The sequence below is a fragment of the Astatotilapia calliptera genome, chromosome 12 (genome assembly GCF_900246225.1).
Source record: "Astatotilapia calliptera chromosome 12, fAstCal1.2, whole genome shotgun sequence".
Taxonomy (NCBI): domain Eukaryota; kingdom Metazoa; phylum Chordata; class Actinopteri; order Cichliformes; family Cichlidae; genus Astatotilapia; species Astatotilapia calliptera.
Window position 1 is genome coordinate 16,306,063 of NC_039313.1, and position 20,651 is coordinate 16,326,713.

Here is a 20,651-nt window from a genome sequence, read left to right on the forward strand (position 1 = left end):
AGACTGTTATTATGTTTGTGGTTAGTTTGTTGCCTCAGGCACCTCTACATAAGCACATTCAGAGCAATTATCTAGAATGGGTGTCTTTGCCTGTATACTACCAATGCCAAATCATATTGGTTTCCCCTCATGCAGCTGCTCAAGCAATAAAGAGCAATGTGAGATTCTTGGGAAAAAAGGAGGAAAGGAGTCTCCTTCGCTTTCACAGAGGATAATTTGTGCATCCACGTCCTTCACAATTGATTGTAATTAAAAAAAGAAGAAAGAAGACCTGCGGCTTAGAAGAAAAGCAAATTGATGCAGGTGATACAAGAAGAAGATATCATTTAATAAACATCAGAAAAATGGGATATAAATGGATCTGAAATTAAAACGTTAAATGATAACCATCCACTTAAGCCATGGCTATGGTGGAAAGAAATTACATTTGTTCTCTTGTTATTATAACAAAGATGTTTTTTTTTGTGGATTTGTACTTTTAAAGTCTTATCTACATTTCAGTTGCAGATAACTGCAATGCAAATTATTTCAAGTTTATGATATCCACATCGTGCTTTTTACACATCTTTTGTGATGCAGGCAGCCCAATTTTCATTCTGCCTAGTTAAAATATAATTATAGATATACTCAGTTCAATTATTTTGCATTTGTAATGACTATAATGTGGGAAGCAGGAGGGACCAGTGGCTTATGGCAAAGTAATTCATCCCTCCATCAGTCAGTTTCCTTAGCTGCTCATCCAGCTTAGAGTCAAGAGGGCAAAGTGATCCATCCACATATCCACCCACTTAACTGCCTATCCACGTAATCCATTTTATCAATTTATTCGAATATCTTTGTTACCCTCTAAATATTAATATTAGGGTTAAATGCTACATTCTGTGTAAATCGACTCTGAAATAATGGTTTTGCTGAAAACAGTATTTGACAAACACAAGTCCAAAACACTGTGAATTTCCAATCTAACCTCAGAAGTACTGTAGTTCATGTATCGTGTGTAGACAAGAGCAGAGACTTCCAAAAAATACTTAACAGTTGATAACAAAAGCCATCTATCACTGTCTAACATGGGCTAACTTCAAACAGATCAGTGAACCACAGGACACAAAGAAGAGTGCCAAAGAGGAAGAACAAGCCACAGCCTGCAGAGCTTTGAAAGCTATAGCAAGCAATCATTGTAACTCACTATACAGTTACCATGTCATTAGATTATTCTGTCTTGGCATGGAGTCAATTAAAAAAATTCTTGGCAGGTCATTAAATCAAACGATTAAAACTATTTTCATACCCAAAACACACACACACACACACACACACACACACACACACACACACACACACACACACACACACACACACACACACACACACACACACACACACACACACACACACAGCAGCAGCAGCATAATTGGCCAGTAGTTTCTAATAGAATGCTGATTGGTCTTAAATGTACACACGCATAGCTTAAAGTTTGTCAGGATTAATTCTTTTGCGATCATGCTTTAATGGAGCAGCACTTTTCTGCATTTTCTCCTGTTAATCTCTGTTATTGTTCTGATTGTAAAAAATCTTTCTGCTTTAAAAAAAAAACAGTGCAGTTAGACAGAGAAACAAATTGATTATAATTTCATTGTGATTGAGTGAACTAAGAACGACCCGAGAGCAGATTAAAAAGGACTATGTGGAGGAAAAATCAACTATTGCTCAGACAGGTGAGCAAAATTAAATTTGCATTACTGATTGAAATACACAAATCGCCATCTTGCCATTCAACAATATACAGTAGGACTGCACGTTTGGGGTGATGCCACTGCTGAGTATTGTTTTTAACATTACAGTCATTGCTAATATTATAAATACTAGTTAATTTGTACAAGACTGATAAAGATGAATACATGTTTGTCAGATTTAATCTGATATATGGCCATGCTGAAGTTGTCTGCGTTTTTATAAGAGCAGTTTTCATCATTGGTTCTTCAAGCATTTGATAAAGTCAAAGACTCCTTAAAACTATGATCTCTTATACAAAAGTCCTGATAAACCAATAAAACTCAAAAATATTTTAGAAGTGAAAGACATGTGACCTTGAGTGGCACAGTCATTTTCAGAGTGGTTATATAGGGAGTCATTTTCTCTAAGTGACTTTAGAGAGTCTCTTTCCACTCAGACCAGTTCTTTCACTCAATGCCCCACCCTGTCATTTCGACACTTCACAACCTGTGATCAGCTCCAGACACGAGGCAAGGTCTTTCCATCCACAGTCAGGTTTCGAACAAGTAAACAACTCAGCTCGCTGACATAGCAACAGCATTTCCTCTGTGTTTCCATTTTGTATAATGACTCATTAACACAAAAAACAAGATCAAAGGTTGAGTGCTACCTCTGGTAAGAGACAATATGTTCTGGGGACAAACTGAGTGTAACCGTTCATCTGTTCTGTGGTTGGGATTTTTTAAGTTTTATATTTTTATATTAAGTGAAATATATTGTGAAGATATTTTTTTTAACATACATTAAAAATCTGCATCATTCTAAGAATCAGTTCACTTTTCACACACATAAGGGTTCAGCTGTTGTTTCGTATGTAGCCTACAATATAAAGTACATGGAAGTGGCAGTGAACTGAATGGTATTGTAATGTACTTTGAACTTTAAACTTTTTTTTAAGTTCAGGTTTTATAAGAGTTTATTTTTACAACACATTTTGTTTTGCTTTAACCTTTGACTTTTGTTGTTTGTGAGACCTATGTGAAACTTCCTGCCTCCCTTTAAATTGTCCCCTTTTTCCCCTTCTAAAAAGAAATGTTGTTGGCGAATATGACAAAACAAAACAGTAACTATATAGTATTACGTTGCGTGACACATATGTAATTTTTCCCATAAATGAAACTTTAAAAGGTGACTTGAGTGAATGAGTGAGTTCTGTTGCAAGTAAATCAACACCACGGCTTACCATTATAACACATAAGCGCACCCTGGAGCAGTATTTGACATCTGGGAAAAAGCTCTGTGGCTTAGAGCGGTGGTGAAACACCATAACCACACTCCTACACACACACGCACACCCTGTGGATTCCTAGTACAAAAATGTTTATTCAGTGTTTGCAAACATCATGAAGTCACTTTCAGAGCCAGCAACCAATATCCTCCCGATGATATCACCAAGAGAGCACCGAGGAACAGAGCACTGAGGGTTTTCCACTGGAAAGTTAATTCAGGGTGACTGTGGATGGATGTATAGCAGAAATATGTATAAGACAGTGTGTTTTTGCTATATGCATTACTCGAACTGCTACTGTAAGCATGCCATTTTATACTCAAAAAGGTCAAATGTGAAACTGCAACTGTGGCTGCTGCTGCTGAGCGCATACATCCAAACCACTGCAGTGATTTCCCTTTGCTGAGGTGGGGAATGATTGTGTCTAATGCTATAAGCTACAGTAAAGACAGGTTTAAGCCTATGTGAGTGTAGAAACTATGAAAAAATGCCTGCACACAAAAAGAAAAACCAAAAAAATATATATATCACTGTTGAGACTTGTTTTTTCTTAGTCCAATTTAACCATGATTGAAGGAAAACCTAAATACATGCAGCTGAGACATTTGCATCATAAGCAAAACAGACGAAATTCACTAATAGGCATTTTCCAGTTGACACAAGTAGCTGCCTGTGCTCCTGTGCCCCTGAGTGTCTGGACTCCTGATTGCTATGCAAACACTTGTCTCCGTGGAAGGTGGCAGAACAAATTGCCATCATCTGAAATTTGTGTGCGCATGCAGCTGTGTGCAGGGCTGTGTGTACGTGTCGCATGTGTGTGACCTTGACATATTGCTAAGATATTGAAGGAGAAAGGCTTGACCTGATAGCCACAGGGCCAGAGATCATGACTGCCATTGCATGCACATTTATGCGCATGTATGTGTCTACATTCCCCTTACCCCCGTGTACCTGGCTGCGATGCTGTGAATGACTCATTTACTATGTGAATATATCTGTGTTTGCCTCTATGTGCTTTATAAACCACAAAAGGGGCTAAAGTGGTCTGCTACAAAAGTCCAATAAAACTGTCAGATATTAAATATCACTGTATGTGTGTGTCAGATTTAGAGTCACAACACTTATTGCCATTATCCTGCTACAAACTGCATATTTTGTTAGTGCCTCGGAGTGTTACATCTGTACTTATTAAAAAGCTTGGAGATGCTGGAGAATGACACAGTTTAAAGCAAGAGAAGGAGAGAGAGAGAGTGCTGATGACAGAATTAAACAATAAGCTCATGAAGAGCGCACTCTCAATAAGCAATAAGAAATAACAGGGGAGAAAACAATGGGGAAGAAAATGAGTAGGAAGGTGAAAGCAGGAGAGAAATGCTGAATTGCTTTTGCATGGTGCAGTGGAAAAAAAGACACTTTGCTCAGCAAGCTCTAGCTGCCAGGAAGCATTTTAATCACAACAGTAGATCCAAATAGGAGCCGAAAAGCAGGGTAGGTCAGGAGGTTGGGTCGATTTGAAGTAAAAGGTTATCACAAAAGGGGGCTCAGTGTAATCAGATCTGGTTAAGGGAAAAGTCACTGTTATAACTGAGAGAGAGAAAGTGAAGGACGGTGGGACAGATAAAGTCAGAAGGAAAATATGCCAGTACGTGGAGAAAATAAATGCATAAAAAAGAGATATGAAGAGAAATTAATAAAATGAAAGTCTACCAGGATTTAGTATAGTAGATTATTTTTTTCTTCTTTGATATTTGTTGAACCTTCAAAGCGTTTTAAAGGCATCATCCCTCACCATCCCGCCACCTAACCTCCAGCAAGTCTCACAGTCGAGCAGTTATAAAGTTTTACCTACTTTGAAAAAGTTGGCTGACAAAATGTCGAAAGAAAAGATCTGGAAAGAGCTAGTTTGCTTTTGCTAAATTAGCGTGAAGATTTATGATTTAGCGCAGATCGCTGACAGCCACGAAAGGACTGGTTAGACAATATAAAACATTGTATGTTAAATATAGCAAATATTGGTAACTTTTCTGTTGTTTTATTTATTTATTTTAACTATGATGTGATATAATGTAATTTCAGAAACTACTTTGTGCCACTTTTTTACAGCATTAATAATTAATTAATGAATCTGAACCCAAAAGAAGTTGGATGAAAAACTCAAATCAAGAGATGTGATAATGTCACAGTGCATGCTAAATGATGCTACTGCGTGATAAACAATACTGTAAATGGGTTGTGATGCATTCTCATTCTTGCGTACATAGGCACATTTATGCATGTAAAATCGATGCCAAGTACCTTGTTGATAAGCTAAGTCACTCAGCAATACAGCAGTGTCTGCAGTTATGTGTTTTCCTCTGCGAGTCTCAGAAGCCTGTAAACATAAACGTGTATTCATCTGTCTCTTAGTATGTATCAGCCCAAACATGAGCCAAAAACGGCACATTACCCAGATTTCACTGCACCCCAAGGAGGGCCCACTCCATTCGAGAATGTTATTAGCAGAGCTTAGAAGGATATTTCTGACTGTGTCACTAACTCTCTGCTGAGAGAAAAAAAATCCTCATCTGATGAAACATTGCAGAGAGTAGTGATGCTGTTATGAATTAAAACAGGAACAACTGACAAGCCAAATTAACGAAGGAATGTACTGCTGCCACAATACTGTGTGATCATACACTGTTGAACTGCAGAGTATTTGCTCTTATGTAAAATTCAAAAACACAACCTTAAGAGTTCTAGTAAAAAAAAAAACCCATTAAAGTATTTACTTAAAAACTAGAATCCTTCTCAGCGTGGACTTCATGCCCCTTTTGCACAGATTTCTGGAGAGGAGTTCTGACATTGTAAATGTTCTTTTTAAGCTTCTCTTTGCTGGAGGGGTTATATTGGTCCACCTTTATCTTTGAAATACCCCAAAGGTGTTACATTAGATTCAGGTTAAGGACCCTACCTTGCCTGGTCATAGTTTTCATTTTTTATTCCTTTTCAGAAGCTCTTTTTGGTACCGTGTCAGCCCTCTACAACCTCGAATAAGTGGTTAAGAAAATGAATGGGCTTTTGCATTATTATCACACTGGGATATTCCAGTTCACCTGAGCTTTTGGAGAGTGGGAGCTGTCTTGTCAGCTAGTATTATAAATTTTAGTTAGAGTATGCGTTCACTGTGTTATACCAGGCCAGATTCATACCCGTCATGTTGGACCCCTTCTGACCTGAACAATTTATCTTAGTCTTATCCCGAAGGATGTGCTCCCACTAATCACCAGCCTTTTTTCCCCCCATGTTCTTATGCAAGTGTTAGTTTTATATATGATTTTTTTCCCCTTGGACTTTCTTGAAGATAGAATTTTCTCATTAATTCCAAGCTGTGCATAGATGCTGATGTTTATATGAGAGCATGCCCTTCATTCTCTTTGAGCTCTTACAGAAATTCTCATTTCCACTGATAATCTACTGTGCCAAGTCTGAAGCACTCACCTGGCTGGTCTTCACTGCTACGCTGTTGAAGCACGGTTTCTGAAAGTAATTTTTAATGCAATTAAGCTAATTGTAAATCACAGGTGTACTCGATTTTATTCAAATGATCACCCGATTGAAACTTGAGTGTCAGTAATCACAGGTGTATCTACCTCTGCTAAACAGAGTTTCAGGTTTGGGTCAATTAGTTTACTTTGAAATATATTTTTCAGTCATTTATTTTGCATGGCTCATCAAAGAAAATTTTTGAAAGGTGATAGAATTTTAAATGGTTTGACATTTAAATGATGCTGCAGATGTTTGTACTCACTCCATTCATACAGTATACTGGTCAGAGTTTCAGTACAGAAAATAGTTCTTCAAATTCTGTTTACCATATTGAATAATTGAATGTAAGGTTGGATTTAAATGTGATCTACACAACAAAATGGATTTATGTCGATGTATTATTCGGTTATTAATAGAATTAGGTCCATAGGTTTTCAGAAAATTACAGGATTTATACTTTGGTCTCTGTACACCACTGAACTGGATTTCAAATCAAACAATCAAGATGTGACTGAAGTGCAGACTTTCAGCTTTTTAGAAGCTCAAACCTATTTGGGCAAAGTAATAATTTTAAATATAAGGACAGTTTTCAATACTGGGACTCGAATGGTTTGCAGTCAATGAGTGCCTGAAGTCTAGAACACATGGACATCAAACACTGTGCTTTCTCTGCCAGGCCTTTACTGCAGCCACCTTCAGCTGTAGCTCCACCTGTGGTGTGGATCTCTCAGTCTTCACTTCCATCTTCAGTAACTGAAAAGCAATTCTCTTTTGGGTTGAGATCAAGTGACTGACTTGGTCATTGAAGAGCGTATTCCATTTTTCTCCCCTTGAGAAACTCTTGGGTTGCTTTTGCAGTTTGATTTTGGGTCATTATCCATTTGCACAGTTGAAGCGCTGTCTGATCAGTTCTGCAGCATTTGGCTGAATCTGAGCTGAGAGTATAGCTGTGTACCCTCCAGAATTCATCCTGCTGCTTCTATCAGCAGTCACATCATCAATAAACACGTGTGACCCAGTTCCGTTGGCAGCCATACATGCCCATGCCATAGCCTTGCCTCTTCTATGTTTGACAGATGATGTGGTATGCAACAGACCATGAGCCGTTTCTTTCCTTTTCCATACTTTTCTCATCCCATCATTCTGGTACAAGTTAATTTTGGTTTCATCTGTCCAAATAATCTGGTTAATAATTCCTATGATCATCAGATGTAGCTGGGTTCCTTGGTTTTCCAGATTTCGGCTGTTGCTGAGCCGGCCAGTACATTCCTTCTTTCTTTTGCATCAACATCTCACTGGACCTCACATTGACAGTTCCAGTAAACAGCTACCAAATTCAAATTCCACACTTAGATTTAACTCGAGATCTTTTATCTGTGTCACAGAAAATGAGAGAACAGGCCTAACATTACTTTTGAGCTTCTAAAAATTGGTAACACAGCATAATAATGGCCGTTATTAAGTTAAAAGTTAATGCTATGATATGTTTTTTATTTTATTTGATTAGAGGTGGTGTAGAGGCAAAAATACAAATTAAAGTTCACTGTGAAAAAAACTCATGGACCTTTGTTGCCAAATTAATATACTGAATACTTCCAAGATAACTGGAGAGTGAATACATAAACACAGGTATCAAGTTCTGCAAAAGTGAAAATGTGATACATAGTTAAGGCCAAATAAAAGTGGCAATAAAACACAAGGGTCTGCATGATGGATTTCCTTCTGCAGAAAGAATAAGACCAACCTGGGAGAATAAGACTTTCAGGGTGCATGTCTGCTAGAGTGATACTGTCTGTTAAAGTCCTACATATGGGGATGTGTGCAGTTTATCCAGTGTGCATGCTGAATGGACTCTGTCAAATTCCCCAGTTGTCCTTTTGAGAGAGCACTGAAGCAGAGCATAACTGTCAGTATAAGCCTGGTAAACTGGAGAGGTGGGGTCGATTTTGTTATTGGTATTTCTTTTCTGCTTGACCTTTCTATAACCTGAGCACTCAGACAAGTCCCAGTTGTCTTATATGGCTGAATTGACCAGAGCAATGACGCTTGGAAAACTACTGTTGTGGCTTCAAATCTCAGTGAAAGAAGCTCTCAAGGAACAATCCATTGTTTTATATGAGGATTATGGTGAAAGACCAAACGACTTCTTTTAGATCAGTGGTTCTTAACCTGGGTTCGATCGAACCCTAGGGGTTCGGTGAGTCGGTCTCAGGGGTTCGGCAGAGCCTCCACTGCGGAGGTCGCAGAGGTCCAGCCATGCCCGAATTATCGTGTAAATTTGTGATGACACGCCCCCTTCTGGCCATCACTGGCTGCAGACGATCATGCTACACTGCTTGGCCAATCAGGGCTGCGGGGAATGTAGCGCGCGCAGTAGTCAACATGTGAATGTCGTGGTAGTACTTCGCGTGATTTTTTTTTTTAACATTTTAATCCATACTAACTATGTCGGGCAAAAAAAGAAAGTGGTTGGACGAATATGTACAATATGGATTTACATGTATCACGGAACGTGATGGGAGTGAGCGTCCTATCTGCATGATTTGCAACGCCAAGTTGAGCAACTCTAGTCTCGCACCGGCAAAACTAAAGGAACACTTCTTGAAGCTGCATGGAGACGGGGAATACAAGAACACAACACTTGCTGAATTCAAGGTGAAGAAAGCCAGATTCGATGAAAGGCCCACTCTGCCTGCTCTTGGATTTGTACCCGTTAACAAACCGATCCTCACAGCATCGTACGAAGTTGCTTACCTGATCGCAAAGCAGGGCAAGCCACACACCATTGGTGAAACACTCGTGAAACCAGCCGCGTTAAAGATGGCAAATCTGATACTTGGAACAGCGGCCGAAGGTAAATTATCACAAATTCCTCTTTCAAATGACACCGTCAGCGACAGAATAGAAGACATGAGTAAAGACATCTTGGCTCAAGTAGTCGCCGATCTGATTTCAAGCCCGGCAAAATTCAGCCTTCAGCTCGATGAGAGCACAGACGTTGCTAATCTAAGCCAGCTTACTGTTTTTGTGCGCTATGTGAAAGATGACATGATAAAAGAAGATTTTTTATTTTGTAAGCCTCTTACAACAACAACTAAGGCAGCCGATGTGAAGAAGCTTGTGGATGACTTCTTCGGAGACAACAATCTTTCATGGGACATGGTTTCTGCAGTTTGTACAGACAGAGCTCCCGTCATGCTGGGAAGAAACTCTGGTTTTGGTGCGCTAGTAAAAGCCGATGCACCACACATCATTGTGACTCATTGTATTTTGCACAGGCATGCATTGGCAACAAAAACCTTGCCTCCAAAAATGGCAGAAGTATTAAAAACCGTGGTGGAATGTGTGAACTATGTGCGAAATAGTGCTCTGAGGCACCGCATCTTCAGTGAGCTGTGTAAAGAAATGGGCTCTGAATTCGAGGTACTTCTGTACCATTCTAATGTTCGGTGGTTATCCCGGGGACAGGTGCTGAATCGTGTTTTTGCCATGTGTGTGGAATTAGCCCTGTTTTTGCACGAGCACCAACACTGTCATGCAGATTGCTTCAAAAATCCTGAGTTCATTCTCATTTTAGCGTACATGGCTGATATATTCGCAGCTCTCAATCATCTCAATCAGCAGATGCAGGGTGGTGGAGTCAATATCATAGAAGCGGAAGAACACCTGAAGGCTTTTCAAAAAAAGCTAACGTTATGGAAACGACGAACAGAGAACAACAACTTTGCAAACTTCCCCCTTCTGGACAACTGTGTAAGTAAGGTCGAAGATGTGTCTGGAATCGGAGATGTTTCTGTATCCACGGAACTGAAGCAAACAATTGCAACGCACTTAGATGAGCTTGCAAAGTCTCTCGACAGATATTTCCCTACAAGAGAGTCATATCCAGCATGGGTGAGACAGCCGTTCACGTTTGCTGTTGAGACAGCAGATGTCAATGATGAATACCTTGACGAAATCATTGAAATTCAGCAGAGCCAGGTTCAACAGCAACTCTTCAGAACAACAACACTCTCAACGTTTTGGTGTCGACAAATGGACGAGTATCCAATTATTGCTAAGAAAGCCCTGGATTTTTTTATACCATTTGTTACAACATATCTTTGCGAGCAATCCTTTTCGACGATGCTGGACATAAAAACGAAGAAAGGAACAGACTTTTCTGTGAAAATGACATGAGACTGGCACTTGCCAATGTGAAGCCACGCATATCTGAACTGGTCTCTCAAAGGCAACAGCAGAAGTCACACTGATTTGCAGGTATGTAATTTGTTGTAAGTTCATGCATTGTGTTGGTTTTGTTCTTTGAACAAGGTGATGTTCATGTACGGCTCATTTTGTGCACCAGTAAAAAAACATATCTATGTCTTGAATTTGAAAAAAAAAAAAAAATTTTCACTAAAGAGGGGTTCGGTGAATGCGCATATGAAACTGGTGGGGTTCGGTACCTCCAACAAGGTTAAGAACCACTGTTTTAGATTTTTTTTTTTTATCAAACATCTCAATTCCCTTGCTCCTCAGATGTTGTACAGCTGTCAAATGACCATCACTCGTGACAGGATTTAGCTTTTTTCCTTTCCCTGAGCTGTTGCTGGGGGACTCCTGAAATGATTTCCCCATGTGTTAACTGTGTATGCAGTATTACATAGTAGTACTGTCTGTTAGAATGATATGAAGTCTGGCCGGGTCTAATCTGTGCTGTGTTCTTTTGGTGACCTTATAGTCAGACTCCCAGTTGTCTTATTAAATTCTTCACCAGACCATAACAGGAAGCTACTGATGGTCGACCAAAGTTATAGAGCTAACTCTCTGCTTAGAAAAGTTACACTGCATTATATACGGTGGGTACATTTTCTTCAAAGGTTTTTTTTTTAGTTAATTCGGTTTTAAAAAAAAATCTGACTCTCCAGTTTTTCCTGCTTAAAATGTAACCAACTGTAATGTGCTTTTAGTAAAATCACATGCATGAAACAAGACGATTCTTTTCATCCGTTACAAATATTGCATAAAGTAATACAGCCGACTGCACACCTAAACTTCAAAGCAAGGTAACAAACTCACTTTATCGTGTCCTGCTGTTCTGTGGAAATCCACAGCAGGTATGTGCAGCATAAAATCACTGGTGCAAGTGATGAGATGATAAAGAAAAAATCTAGACTACTTGGATGTTTTTTTTTTGCGTTTTTATTTGTAAAAGAAAAATAGGCGGTATAACATCCCTGCACTTGTGTTCATATTACTACAGAGTAATAATAAACTACACACACCAGGGGGTTAAGTCAGTTGTGATGCCTCTATTTGCATTGAATAAGGTAATCAGTTTTCCCTGTTTGCTTTCAGTTTTAGACTACTGTGTTTTACAAAAGGCTTTCATGAGACTGAATCAACCCATGATAACTGTTTAGTGTATCTGTGTGCACAAGATTGCAAACATACACATTTTTACTGAGATAAGAGAAAATGTTTTGTTTTGTTTATCAGATAGAAAACTTTAAATATTAAATGTGGACAATCCACTCCCATAAGCAGTATTTTCCAACTTTTATATCTTGTATGGATGCTTAGAGTAGCTAACTCACATGCAATCCGGACATGTGCCTTGCGGCTTTTGGTGGTTCCAGCAGAGCTCCAGGCCACGCACTGACACCAGTAATCTTCAGGGCCAAACAGCTCCTCCACTTGCTGCCGTGTTATTTCTATGCTGGCTTCTCTCACCACCAGACCTGCAGCAAAAGGGAAAAACACCATTGTATTGTTTACAATTTCAACTGGGAATAAGAATCGAGCAAAAATGCAAGCGCTAACAAATGGTAAGTCATAAATAAGTTATTTTTTTTTATCTACTTGTCTTACTCACGTGCTGATTCTCCAGAAAATGTGAAACTTAAATAAGCTTCTATTTGCCTGATATGGCTTACATGTTAGCTTAAAAAGAAAAAGTAAGAGCAATCCATAATAAATATCTCAGCTAGTAAATTAAAGTTGAGGATAATCATTCAGTAGCTGCTGGTGTTTACAAAGCCAGGTCACTTTACAGAGTAGATCCACTCTGGATTTAATATCACATTTGTGAGATTGTTCCTTTGCGCTTTTACTCTTTATCTCAGTCCACCCCCAATTCCCTCTTTTCTCTGGAGTTTTGAAAGCAGCTCCTATGTAAAGAATAAGTGTAAGATTTGAGTAGCTGCACCCTACTGATAGCACTACAAGGGAGCACAGATAGAGGGGTACTGAAAGAGAAAAAAGGAAATGAAGTCTAAGGGAAAAACTCACGATGAGACGCAGAAAATCTACATTTAAAAAAAATCTACATACAGGATACAGAAAATTGAGAAACTCTGTGACCAAGGAAAGTAATATTCGAGAGAAAATAAACAGAACTATCAAGAAGCGATTAATTAAAGTAAAAACTTTAGGTTACAGACTGGAAAGGAAGGGGAGAGGGCAATGAGAGAAATGGTAGACAGGTAGATGTAATGAAGAGCAACATGACAGAGTTGCAGGGAGAGGAGGATGACAGGTTAAGAGGTGGAAGAGGTCGATAAAATGTGAAAAGGAAAGAGGGAGGGAACAGAGATAAAAATGTATTCAAGTAGGAGTACGTGGGGATTGGGGAGTAGATGGGCAAAATGCCATGAGAAGAGATCTTGGCAGTTTATTTCAGGTTCAGTTGAGTTACAGAGACCCCAGAAACCGTCTCTACGGGGCTCCACAAATCTGACTTGGGCCTATTACTTATGAAGACTCTCGGCAAGTTCTTGCCATAAGAGAGACAGTTATAGCAGCAAAGCCAGGACTGAGGCAAAGGGGACTAAGAGGAAACAAAGTGAAATACAGTGAACGAGACTGAGGCAAACTTAAGGCCATTAATGGCTGGTGGGAGAATTAATAAGTAACCCATAAGGGCAAAGTGTAAGAAAGGCAACATAAGCTTTCAAGTAAGATAGCTGGAAGATCGGTATGGCTTTTCAGTTAGAAATAAATAAATAAACCTCAATAAGATGGAGTGTGTGGAAAGTAAACAGGGACCTTAGATAATACAGAAATTCAAATTGACTGATGGCACAGGGAGAAAAGTGTAGAGTAAGTCCAAAAATAAAAATCTAGTAGGAGGCAAAAAAGGGGCTAAAAGCCATTGATGGGAAGAGCACTGTAAAGAGCAAAGCTTGTAAAACTGTTGTGCATACTGATGTTTGAGAAAACATGCAAACAAAGGAGATTGATATGGCTTCACAGCATGAAATGAGAGAGCAAAGGAGTACGGCAACAGAGGCAAAAAAAACGGCAGCTAAAGAGACAATTATAACAGGCAAGGAAACCAGGACTAAAGCTGAGACAACGAGTGGGCAAGCAATAGCAATGAGACAAAAAAAAAGACAAAAGTGTGAGCACAAGAAGGGCAAGAACGATAGGAAGAAGGTGGAGACCAGTGAGAATGCTACTGCCAAAGTAATGAGCAATTAAAGGGAATTGTTCAAAAGAGTCAGACAGCTAGATGTGAAAAAGGGACTCAGCATATGCAAAGAAGCATATGGGATGGTACATGAAAGACACCACGGGCTTTGGTGACTCAATGAGAGGGTGGAAGCAGGCTTCTGATGAAGACAAATAAATGGGAAACATATACATATTTAAAGCTTTTGCAACACTGTGTACATGACTTATTAGGTTGAATATCAAAAATCATTAGAAGCTAAATATTATTCAATTAGTGGAGCGTTTCAAGCAAAGCCAGTGGCTGCACTGGGATACACTGAGACACGTGTGCAGGAACGCTAAGAATTTGTAAAACAAAACAGGGAAAAATTTAACACTCAGAATTAAATGTGCACTTTCCACCATAAAATAAGGTAATGGAAAACTGGCGGAAGGGGGGGGGGGGGGGGGGGTGGCAGCACGAAAGAAGAAAAAAAAAGAGAGCACACTCACAACTGTTTCTGTAAACTACAAATATTGGTCTCTCTCCTGCCTTTACTGCTTGGAGAATAAAACTAAAGCGTGTGGGACGCTGGCGCACCTCAGATATTCTGACTGAGAAGCTGCAGCTGACTAACACTGGATAATAAGATATTTTCTCCAAGCAGAAGGCTGAAGGTTTTAAACCTCAAAGTTTTTTGAACTTGTAGCTTGCAGCTAATAAAAAAGCAACCCAACAGAAAAAAAGAATTTTAAAGTTTCCAGAGATGTATTATTAAATTTTTAAATGGTTGTGCAGTGGCTAGCTAATTAACCATCTCTATACTCTGAAGCATAAGTGCAGAACTCTCAGTTATAAACTTCAGTTAATTATGGTTCAGTGCAAAGTTACTAGAACACCTAAACTGCTAGATAAGAGGCAGGGATCAGCAGTGAAGGATAACAATGTGTTTTACAAGGTAGGAAACAACAAAGAAAACAGACAAAAAAGCAAAACAAACTAGGAACAGGTCATATACAGTGAAAAACCACGCTGTGAAGGGCTAAGAACTTCACAGTAGATTAAAAACATGGCTGTTCCTATGAAAATATGTTGAAGAAAATACACCACTTAATCAGTAGCGGTTTCTGATACGGGCGACACGGGCGGTTGCCCGGGGCGGCATCACGGGCATCGGCCAAAAAAAAAAAAAAAAAAATGCTTGTACTCCTGCTGCCCCGACATCATGCCAGCGCATATTGGGAATGGCATAGGCACCGATCGGTTTTCTATCGCCCATTTGCTGGGAGTTGGGCGCCCAGGGCGCCAAACAGGTTAGGACCGCCACTGCACTTAATCCTTGTTAATGTAGTAAAGACTAAAGGTCAAAACTGAAGAGATGAAGTCTTCATCGTGCTAATGCTAACTAATTCTCACTTTCAAAATCAATAATCTGACTTTCGTGAGATAGGGTTTGCTCTGAAAGTCATGCAAAGAAATCACATGAAATCTATCTAAATAAAACAAAGCCTGCAGGCTAGTTCAGACAGACAACTCAAGTTGCACTGCATTATATTCCTCGTGCCTTCTACCAAACATTTCTGGTTTGATTTTGTTGTATATTAAGCTGCAAAATATTCAGTTCATCTGCCTGATGTTTGAACCCATCTACCACCTCAGTATCTACCTCTAGCCCCGGAGGGATGTTTGCTCATTCTGTCAGTTTGGATATGTAATACATTTGCTCAAAGTTATGAGTCCTAGATGCAAATTTTATCAACAATCTATGGTTTTACACATTTCAAACATCAACCCTCTGATTGAAATATATTAGAAAATTATGGTTTCAAAGCCGAAAACAGAAGTTATTGATTTGAATGAATGTATCTCTTAAATAATGGCTTTAGGCTATGCAGGAAGAACAGCTGTGGCCTAAGTATGCAATGTTTTTGACATGACGATTATGCAGCTGTTCACAAGTTTTTACCGGTGACATTCTGCATGAAAACGGATTTTCAAGGTTTATAGTACATCACATGGATATATAAGATAAAGACAGACGTCACTAGGTCCAGAGTTGTGCTGTTGAGACAGCCCTGGTTGTTTCCAGTGTTTGACAATGCAAAACTCACAAAGCAAGAGTTGCTGGGCAAAATCTGACGGAACTACCTGAGGCTTAAAAAGTCCCAGATCACTCAGTGCCTTACTTTGTTTCAATACTGTGCTCAAAGAATTCACATCAATCTGTTATGAGGAGACAAGCATGGGATTCTGGGTCTCTGTAGCATGACAGAACATCACATCAACAAAACCACTGCTGTCAGCTGAGGGAGGTGAAGGGAAAGAAGTAGATGAAAAATGGAAGAAAAGCATCAAGACAAGTGGATACTGTCACAAACATTTCTATCAATCACAAAACTGCACAAACCCCAAAATATTTCTGTTAGTCGTATAGCGTCGATTCATATAACTAAGTTTACTTGTCACCCGGGGAATGGAAGTACAATACTGCATGAATGTGTTTTGTCACTCCAGAACTTCTTTTTTCTTAATGGAGACATGACACATGCAAATAATTTCATCTCTGCTTGCTGCACTTAGGATGTAATGCTTAAAGTCCAGCTTAGACATATTGTATGTATTAGTTTCACAAAAAACTCATACCCCCGCCCACCTCAAAAAAGTCCATAATAAAGAAGATCTGGAAAACAGCATAACACACTCATCATCACCGAGGTCATAACTCTTCGTTTTGTCTCTATGATTAGGCTTTTCCTTAAGCTTGTGATCTGTAGAAATCCACTGCTAAAAGTGTAAAATGAATATCCATCTATACCCCAGCTGTCATTAGATGAGAGACGGGCCAAAGCCTGGACAGGTCACCAGTTTGTTGCAGGGCTAACACAGAGGGACAGACAATCATTCATTTACACCTAAAGCCAATTGAGAACCACCAGTTAATCTAACGTAATTATCACTGAACTGGGAAAAGGCCAGAGAACCCATAGAGCAACTACAGGCGTCAAGGGCTGGTGTCCTGCAGGTTTTAGATGTGTCCTTGATCCAACCCAGCTTATTTAAATGGCTAAATTACCTCCTCAACTTGTCTTGAAGTTCTCCAGAGGCCTGGGAATGAAATAGTGATCTAAAACCTGCAGGACACCAGCCCTTGAGGCCTGGACTTGGACACCCCTGCCATTGAGTATGGAAACTGAAGAGAAAGGTACCAGCTAGCTGGTGGATTCAAACCGAGAACCCTCTTGCTTTAACTTTGTGTCATAGTGCCACATTTATGACCAATATCCTCATTCTCTTTTTCTGTTCAATAACACTGAGTGCAATTCTTTTTTTCTGACAGCATTGTATTTTATTCTATTGTACATAATATTTTATTTAACTGTATTCTATTGTGTACAGTATCTCATTCTTATTCTCTTATCCTATTCCAGTGTTTTTTTCTTAATCTGTGTAACTTTGTAACTAATTTGTAATTGCTGTAACCTCACTGTCCACTTTCTGCTGTAACAAAACAAATTTCCCACGTGTGGGCCTAATAAAGGTTACCTTATCTTATACACAGTGTTGGGGAGTAACGGAATACATGTACCGCCGTTACGTATTTAGAATACAAAATATGAGTAACTGTATTCCGTTACAGTTACCGCTTAAACAGGTGGTATTCAGAATACAGTTACTTTGTTGAAATAAATGGATTACACATGTGGTACTTTCCTGTTTCATATTGTCGCGGGTCAGGACTGTTTGGGTTTTGTTTGACAGCTACGTTCTGTTGTTCCAGGCGGCAGCGTTACGGTTGCCATGGTTACAGGGCGACGCTCTCTCTCTCTCTCTGCGACTGTGTGTTTCCTGGGTGAGAGAGCGCCTTTTCGTTGTTGTTGTTGTTGTGCTAAGCTAACAGGCAGAATGCTACAAGCATAGCTCTAAAGAATGTAGCATCATGGGCAGTGTAGTCCGTGTTGCAGGGAGAATGGACTGCCATACTGTCATGGTCCCTGTGCCCTGCTGGTCAATCCTCTATTGGGCAATATGTTTGTGGTTTGTTTGCTCTCTCGCCCTCTCTCTCACTCTCTCTCTCTCGCCACGGCGATGCTCACTGCGGGCTCCCGCTGCTGGCCCACACACCTGCTCGTCACCACACCGGCTGCTGATCCCAGCTGATTACTGCACTACTTAGATGGCGAGTCTGCACTAGTCTTCGCTGGATCGTTGAACTATCAGCGTCAGTCAAACTTGTGTATCTGCCAGCCTGTATCTTGAAAGCCCTTTGTTATTATCCCGCTAACCCGACCTTTTGTGTTTAGATCGTTTTTGGAACCGGATTCTGAGAGGAGTGACTGAGGAGGAGCTTTTTGTACAGAAAGTGTGGAGCACCTTTTCCCCTAACCCTGTTTCCCACGGACCCTGGCGACCCGGACCCGTTTCCCCTGCACATTGTACATAGCCACTTGGTGATTGTGTTCACTGTAAATAAACGCACTGTTCTTCGCTTAAAAGGAAACCCTGGCCTGCGCCTGAGTCTCTTTCGGAACTCCTAACACATACACGTTATGGTTCTGTGAGCGCGAGGAGGGAGAAAAAGGGGAGTGGAAAGGTACGAGTTGTCATCGAGGAAAAACGGGAGCTGGAAGCATGTAAATATAATAATAACCACTTCAGCCAAGAAGAGTGCCTGACGAGCCCAGTTGTAAGTACGCTATTAAGACTCGACTGTACACCGTGTTCGTGTTTTCCTCCGAAAACAATAAGTTCCGTTGGAGCAGCCTTTCAACGCCTCTCTCTGTCTCTCGCAAGAAAAGTTGACCCACACAACAAAGTAAAGCTATTTTTTGGCTACGAGCCGACAGGGACCCCGCCGTATTAGTCAGAGGTCCCTTTACTACAGTTCGGAGTTGCGGACCTTCAGTAATAGTAATAAATCACACAGCAATAGTACATTCACGTTGTTGTAAAAAGCATGATAATATATTAAGTAATCCAAAGTATTCAGAATACGTTACTGTCATTGAGTAACGTAACGGAATACGTTACAGAATACATTTTGGGGCATGTATTCTGTATTCTGTAATGGAATACATTTTAAAAGTAACCTTCCCAACACTGCTTATTATAGAACTAAAACAATAAATAAATAAATGTTTACATAGTACAACGGAAACATAAAACTGGCTGATTTTACTGTTATTTGAAAAATGTATAATCACAACACCCACACTTGTTTTTAAAGTTTGGCCAGGGGAATGTTTGCCATGTCATCTCGCAATATGTTTTGCTTGCCCTTGCAGTAGGATTTAGATGATTTCAGATCCATAGGAACACATTGTGCTCTGTTCTTTTTCCAGCTAGTCAGCCCAATATTAAAGTCTGCAGTATTCCTATGATAAATGTACTACCAGCATACAAAGGTCAGCTTCATAATCACTACTGCACACATGTGCACACACACACACGCACGCACGCACGCGCACACACACACACACACACACACACACTTGATGGCTGCATGTGGTCACTGTTACACCCAATAAAATATACCACAGCCCTAATCATAATAAAATAACAGCAATGGCTAAAACCACAATAAGTAAAAGGGCTGATGAACTACCTCCTCTGGCTTCTTTTACTAAATTTAAGACGAGGGTAAACTCACTTTTACTGCACTCATGGCCAGCAGTGGTCCAATATAATACATGAGTATTATAATTCAGCTCCCTTCAAACCTTTCTCCATGTGTAAGATGAAATGCAAACAATATATGGAGGTAATGTAAAATGTTGACGTAGTCCTCAAAAATATTATTGCTGTGCTCTTGGCATTATGGCAATTAATTTCACTTAAAGTTTTTAGAAATTGTGTTTTTAAAATTGTAAAAATACCCATACAATCAAACAAATGGTTAATTTTAAAACCTGTTTTTGATATTGCGTTGGAAATAAACTGCCTCACTTGTCTTTTATGTGCCAAAAATGTATATACCTGTTAAACACATTTCTTTCTATATCCTATATCCAGTTTCACTTTGTTCCATTAACCTGTGTCTCTCGGTGTCCCGCTGTGTTTCAACAGGAAGCTAAAGCGAATGCAGAAGAAAACTGTACCAATTAGGATTAAATGAACAAAAGCTCAAAAAAGATATAAAGATCTGGAATAAAGATGGCAAACATAAAACAAAGACGGGGTATTTTGAGGTCAAAAGGTATACAACATGAAAGAGATGGTGGAAAAAGGGGCAAAGCACTCAAATTGTTTATGGTGTGATCAGTGACAGGTCAACCAGATGGTTCTTTAGGGATAGCGGGGGGGGGGGAAGCTGCAGAAAAAGTCAACACTCACTATTATTATTTCATCAGTTCCACATAGAGAGACATCTGAAGAAGTCAGACAGAGTCCCTGATTTTGCAAATATTTGCCCCGTTTTGTGAGAGCAGCTCACTGAGTGGTGCGCATATATCAAGGTGAGTTGTCAGGAAAGTGACCCAACACTCTGATCGACACTGTGCAGCCGCGGCAAGTGAAACAAAAGTTCCCCAAAGGGACTGAGATATTGCAGCTTCAACAAAAACACTTTATGTTTGCTGCTGCCTAACCATAGTCTGTACTTTCAAAACCTGCTGTTTGACCAATGTTGGAAAGAAGAATATTTGATGCTAAAGCTAATTATGGTTAAAAGTCTATTTTATCTACAGATGATTAAGGAACATGGAATAATTT

At 39.7% G+C, this 20,651-nt stretch overlaps 1 protein-coding gene and 1 long non-coding RNA gene across 3 annotated transcripts in view; one reads left to right on the top strand and one right to left on the bottom strand.

Annotated features, from left to right (window-relative positions):
- Window positions 1–20,651, bottom strand: part of LOC113033572 (netrin receptor UNC5C) — a 184,688-nt gene that overhangs the window by 66,926 nt on the left and 97,111 nt on the right. For both annotated transcript variants that reach the window (XM_026187526.1, XM_026187527.1), the window contains exon 3: window positions 12,106–12,249. In XM_026187526.1, the coding sequence (XP_026043311.1) occupies window positions 12,106–12,249 (144 nt within the window). The remainder of the gene's footprint in view (window positions 1–12,105; window positions 12,250–20,651) is intronic.
- On the top strand, window positions 17,898–18,441 carry LOC113033573 (uncharacterized). The gene is made up of 2 exons (XR_003274043.1): window positions 17,898–18,162; window positions 18,245–18,441. It is a non-coding gene; the product is annotated as an uncharacterized LOC113033573 (long non-coding RNA).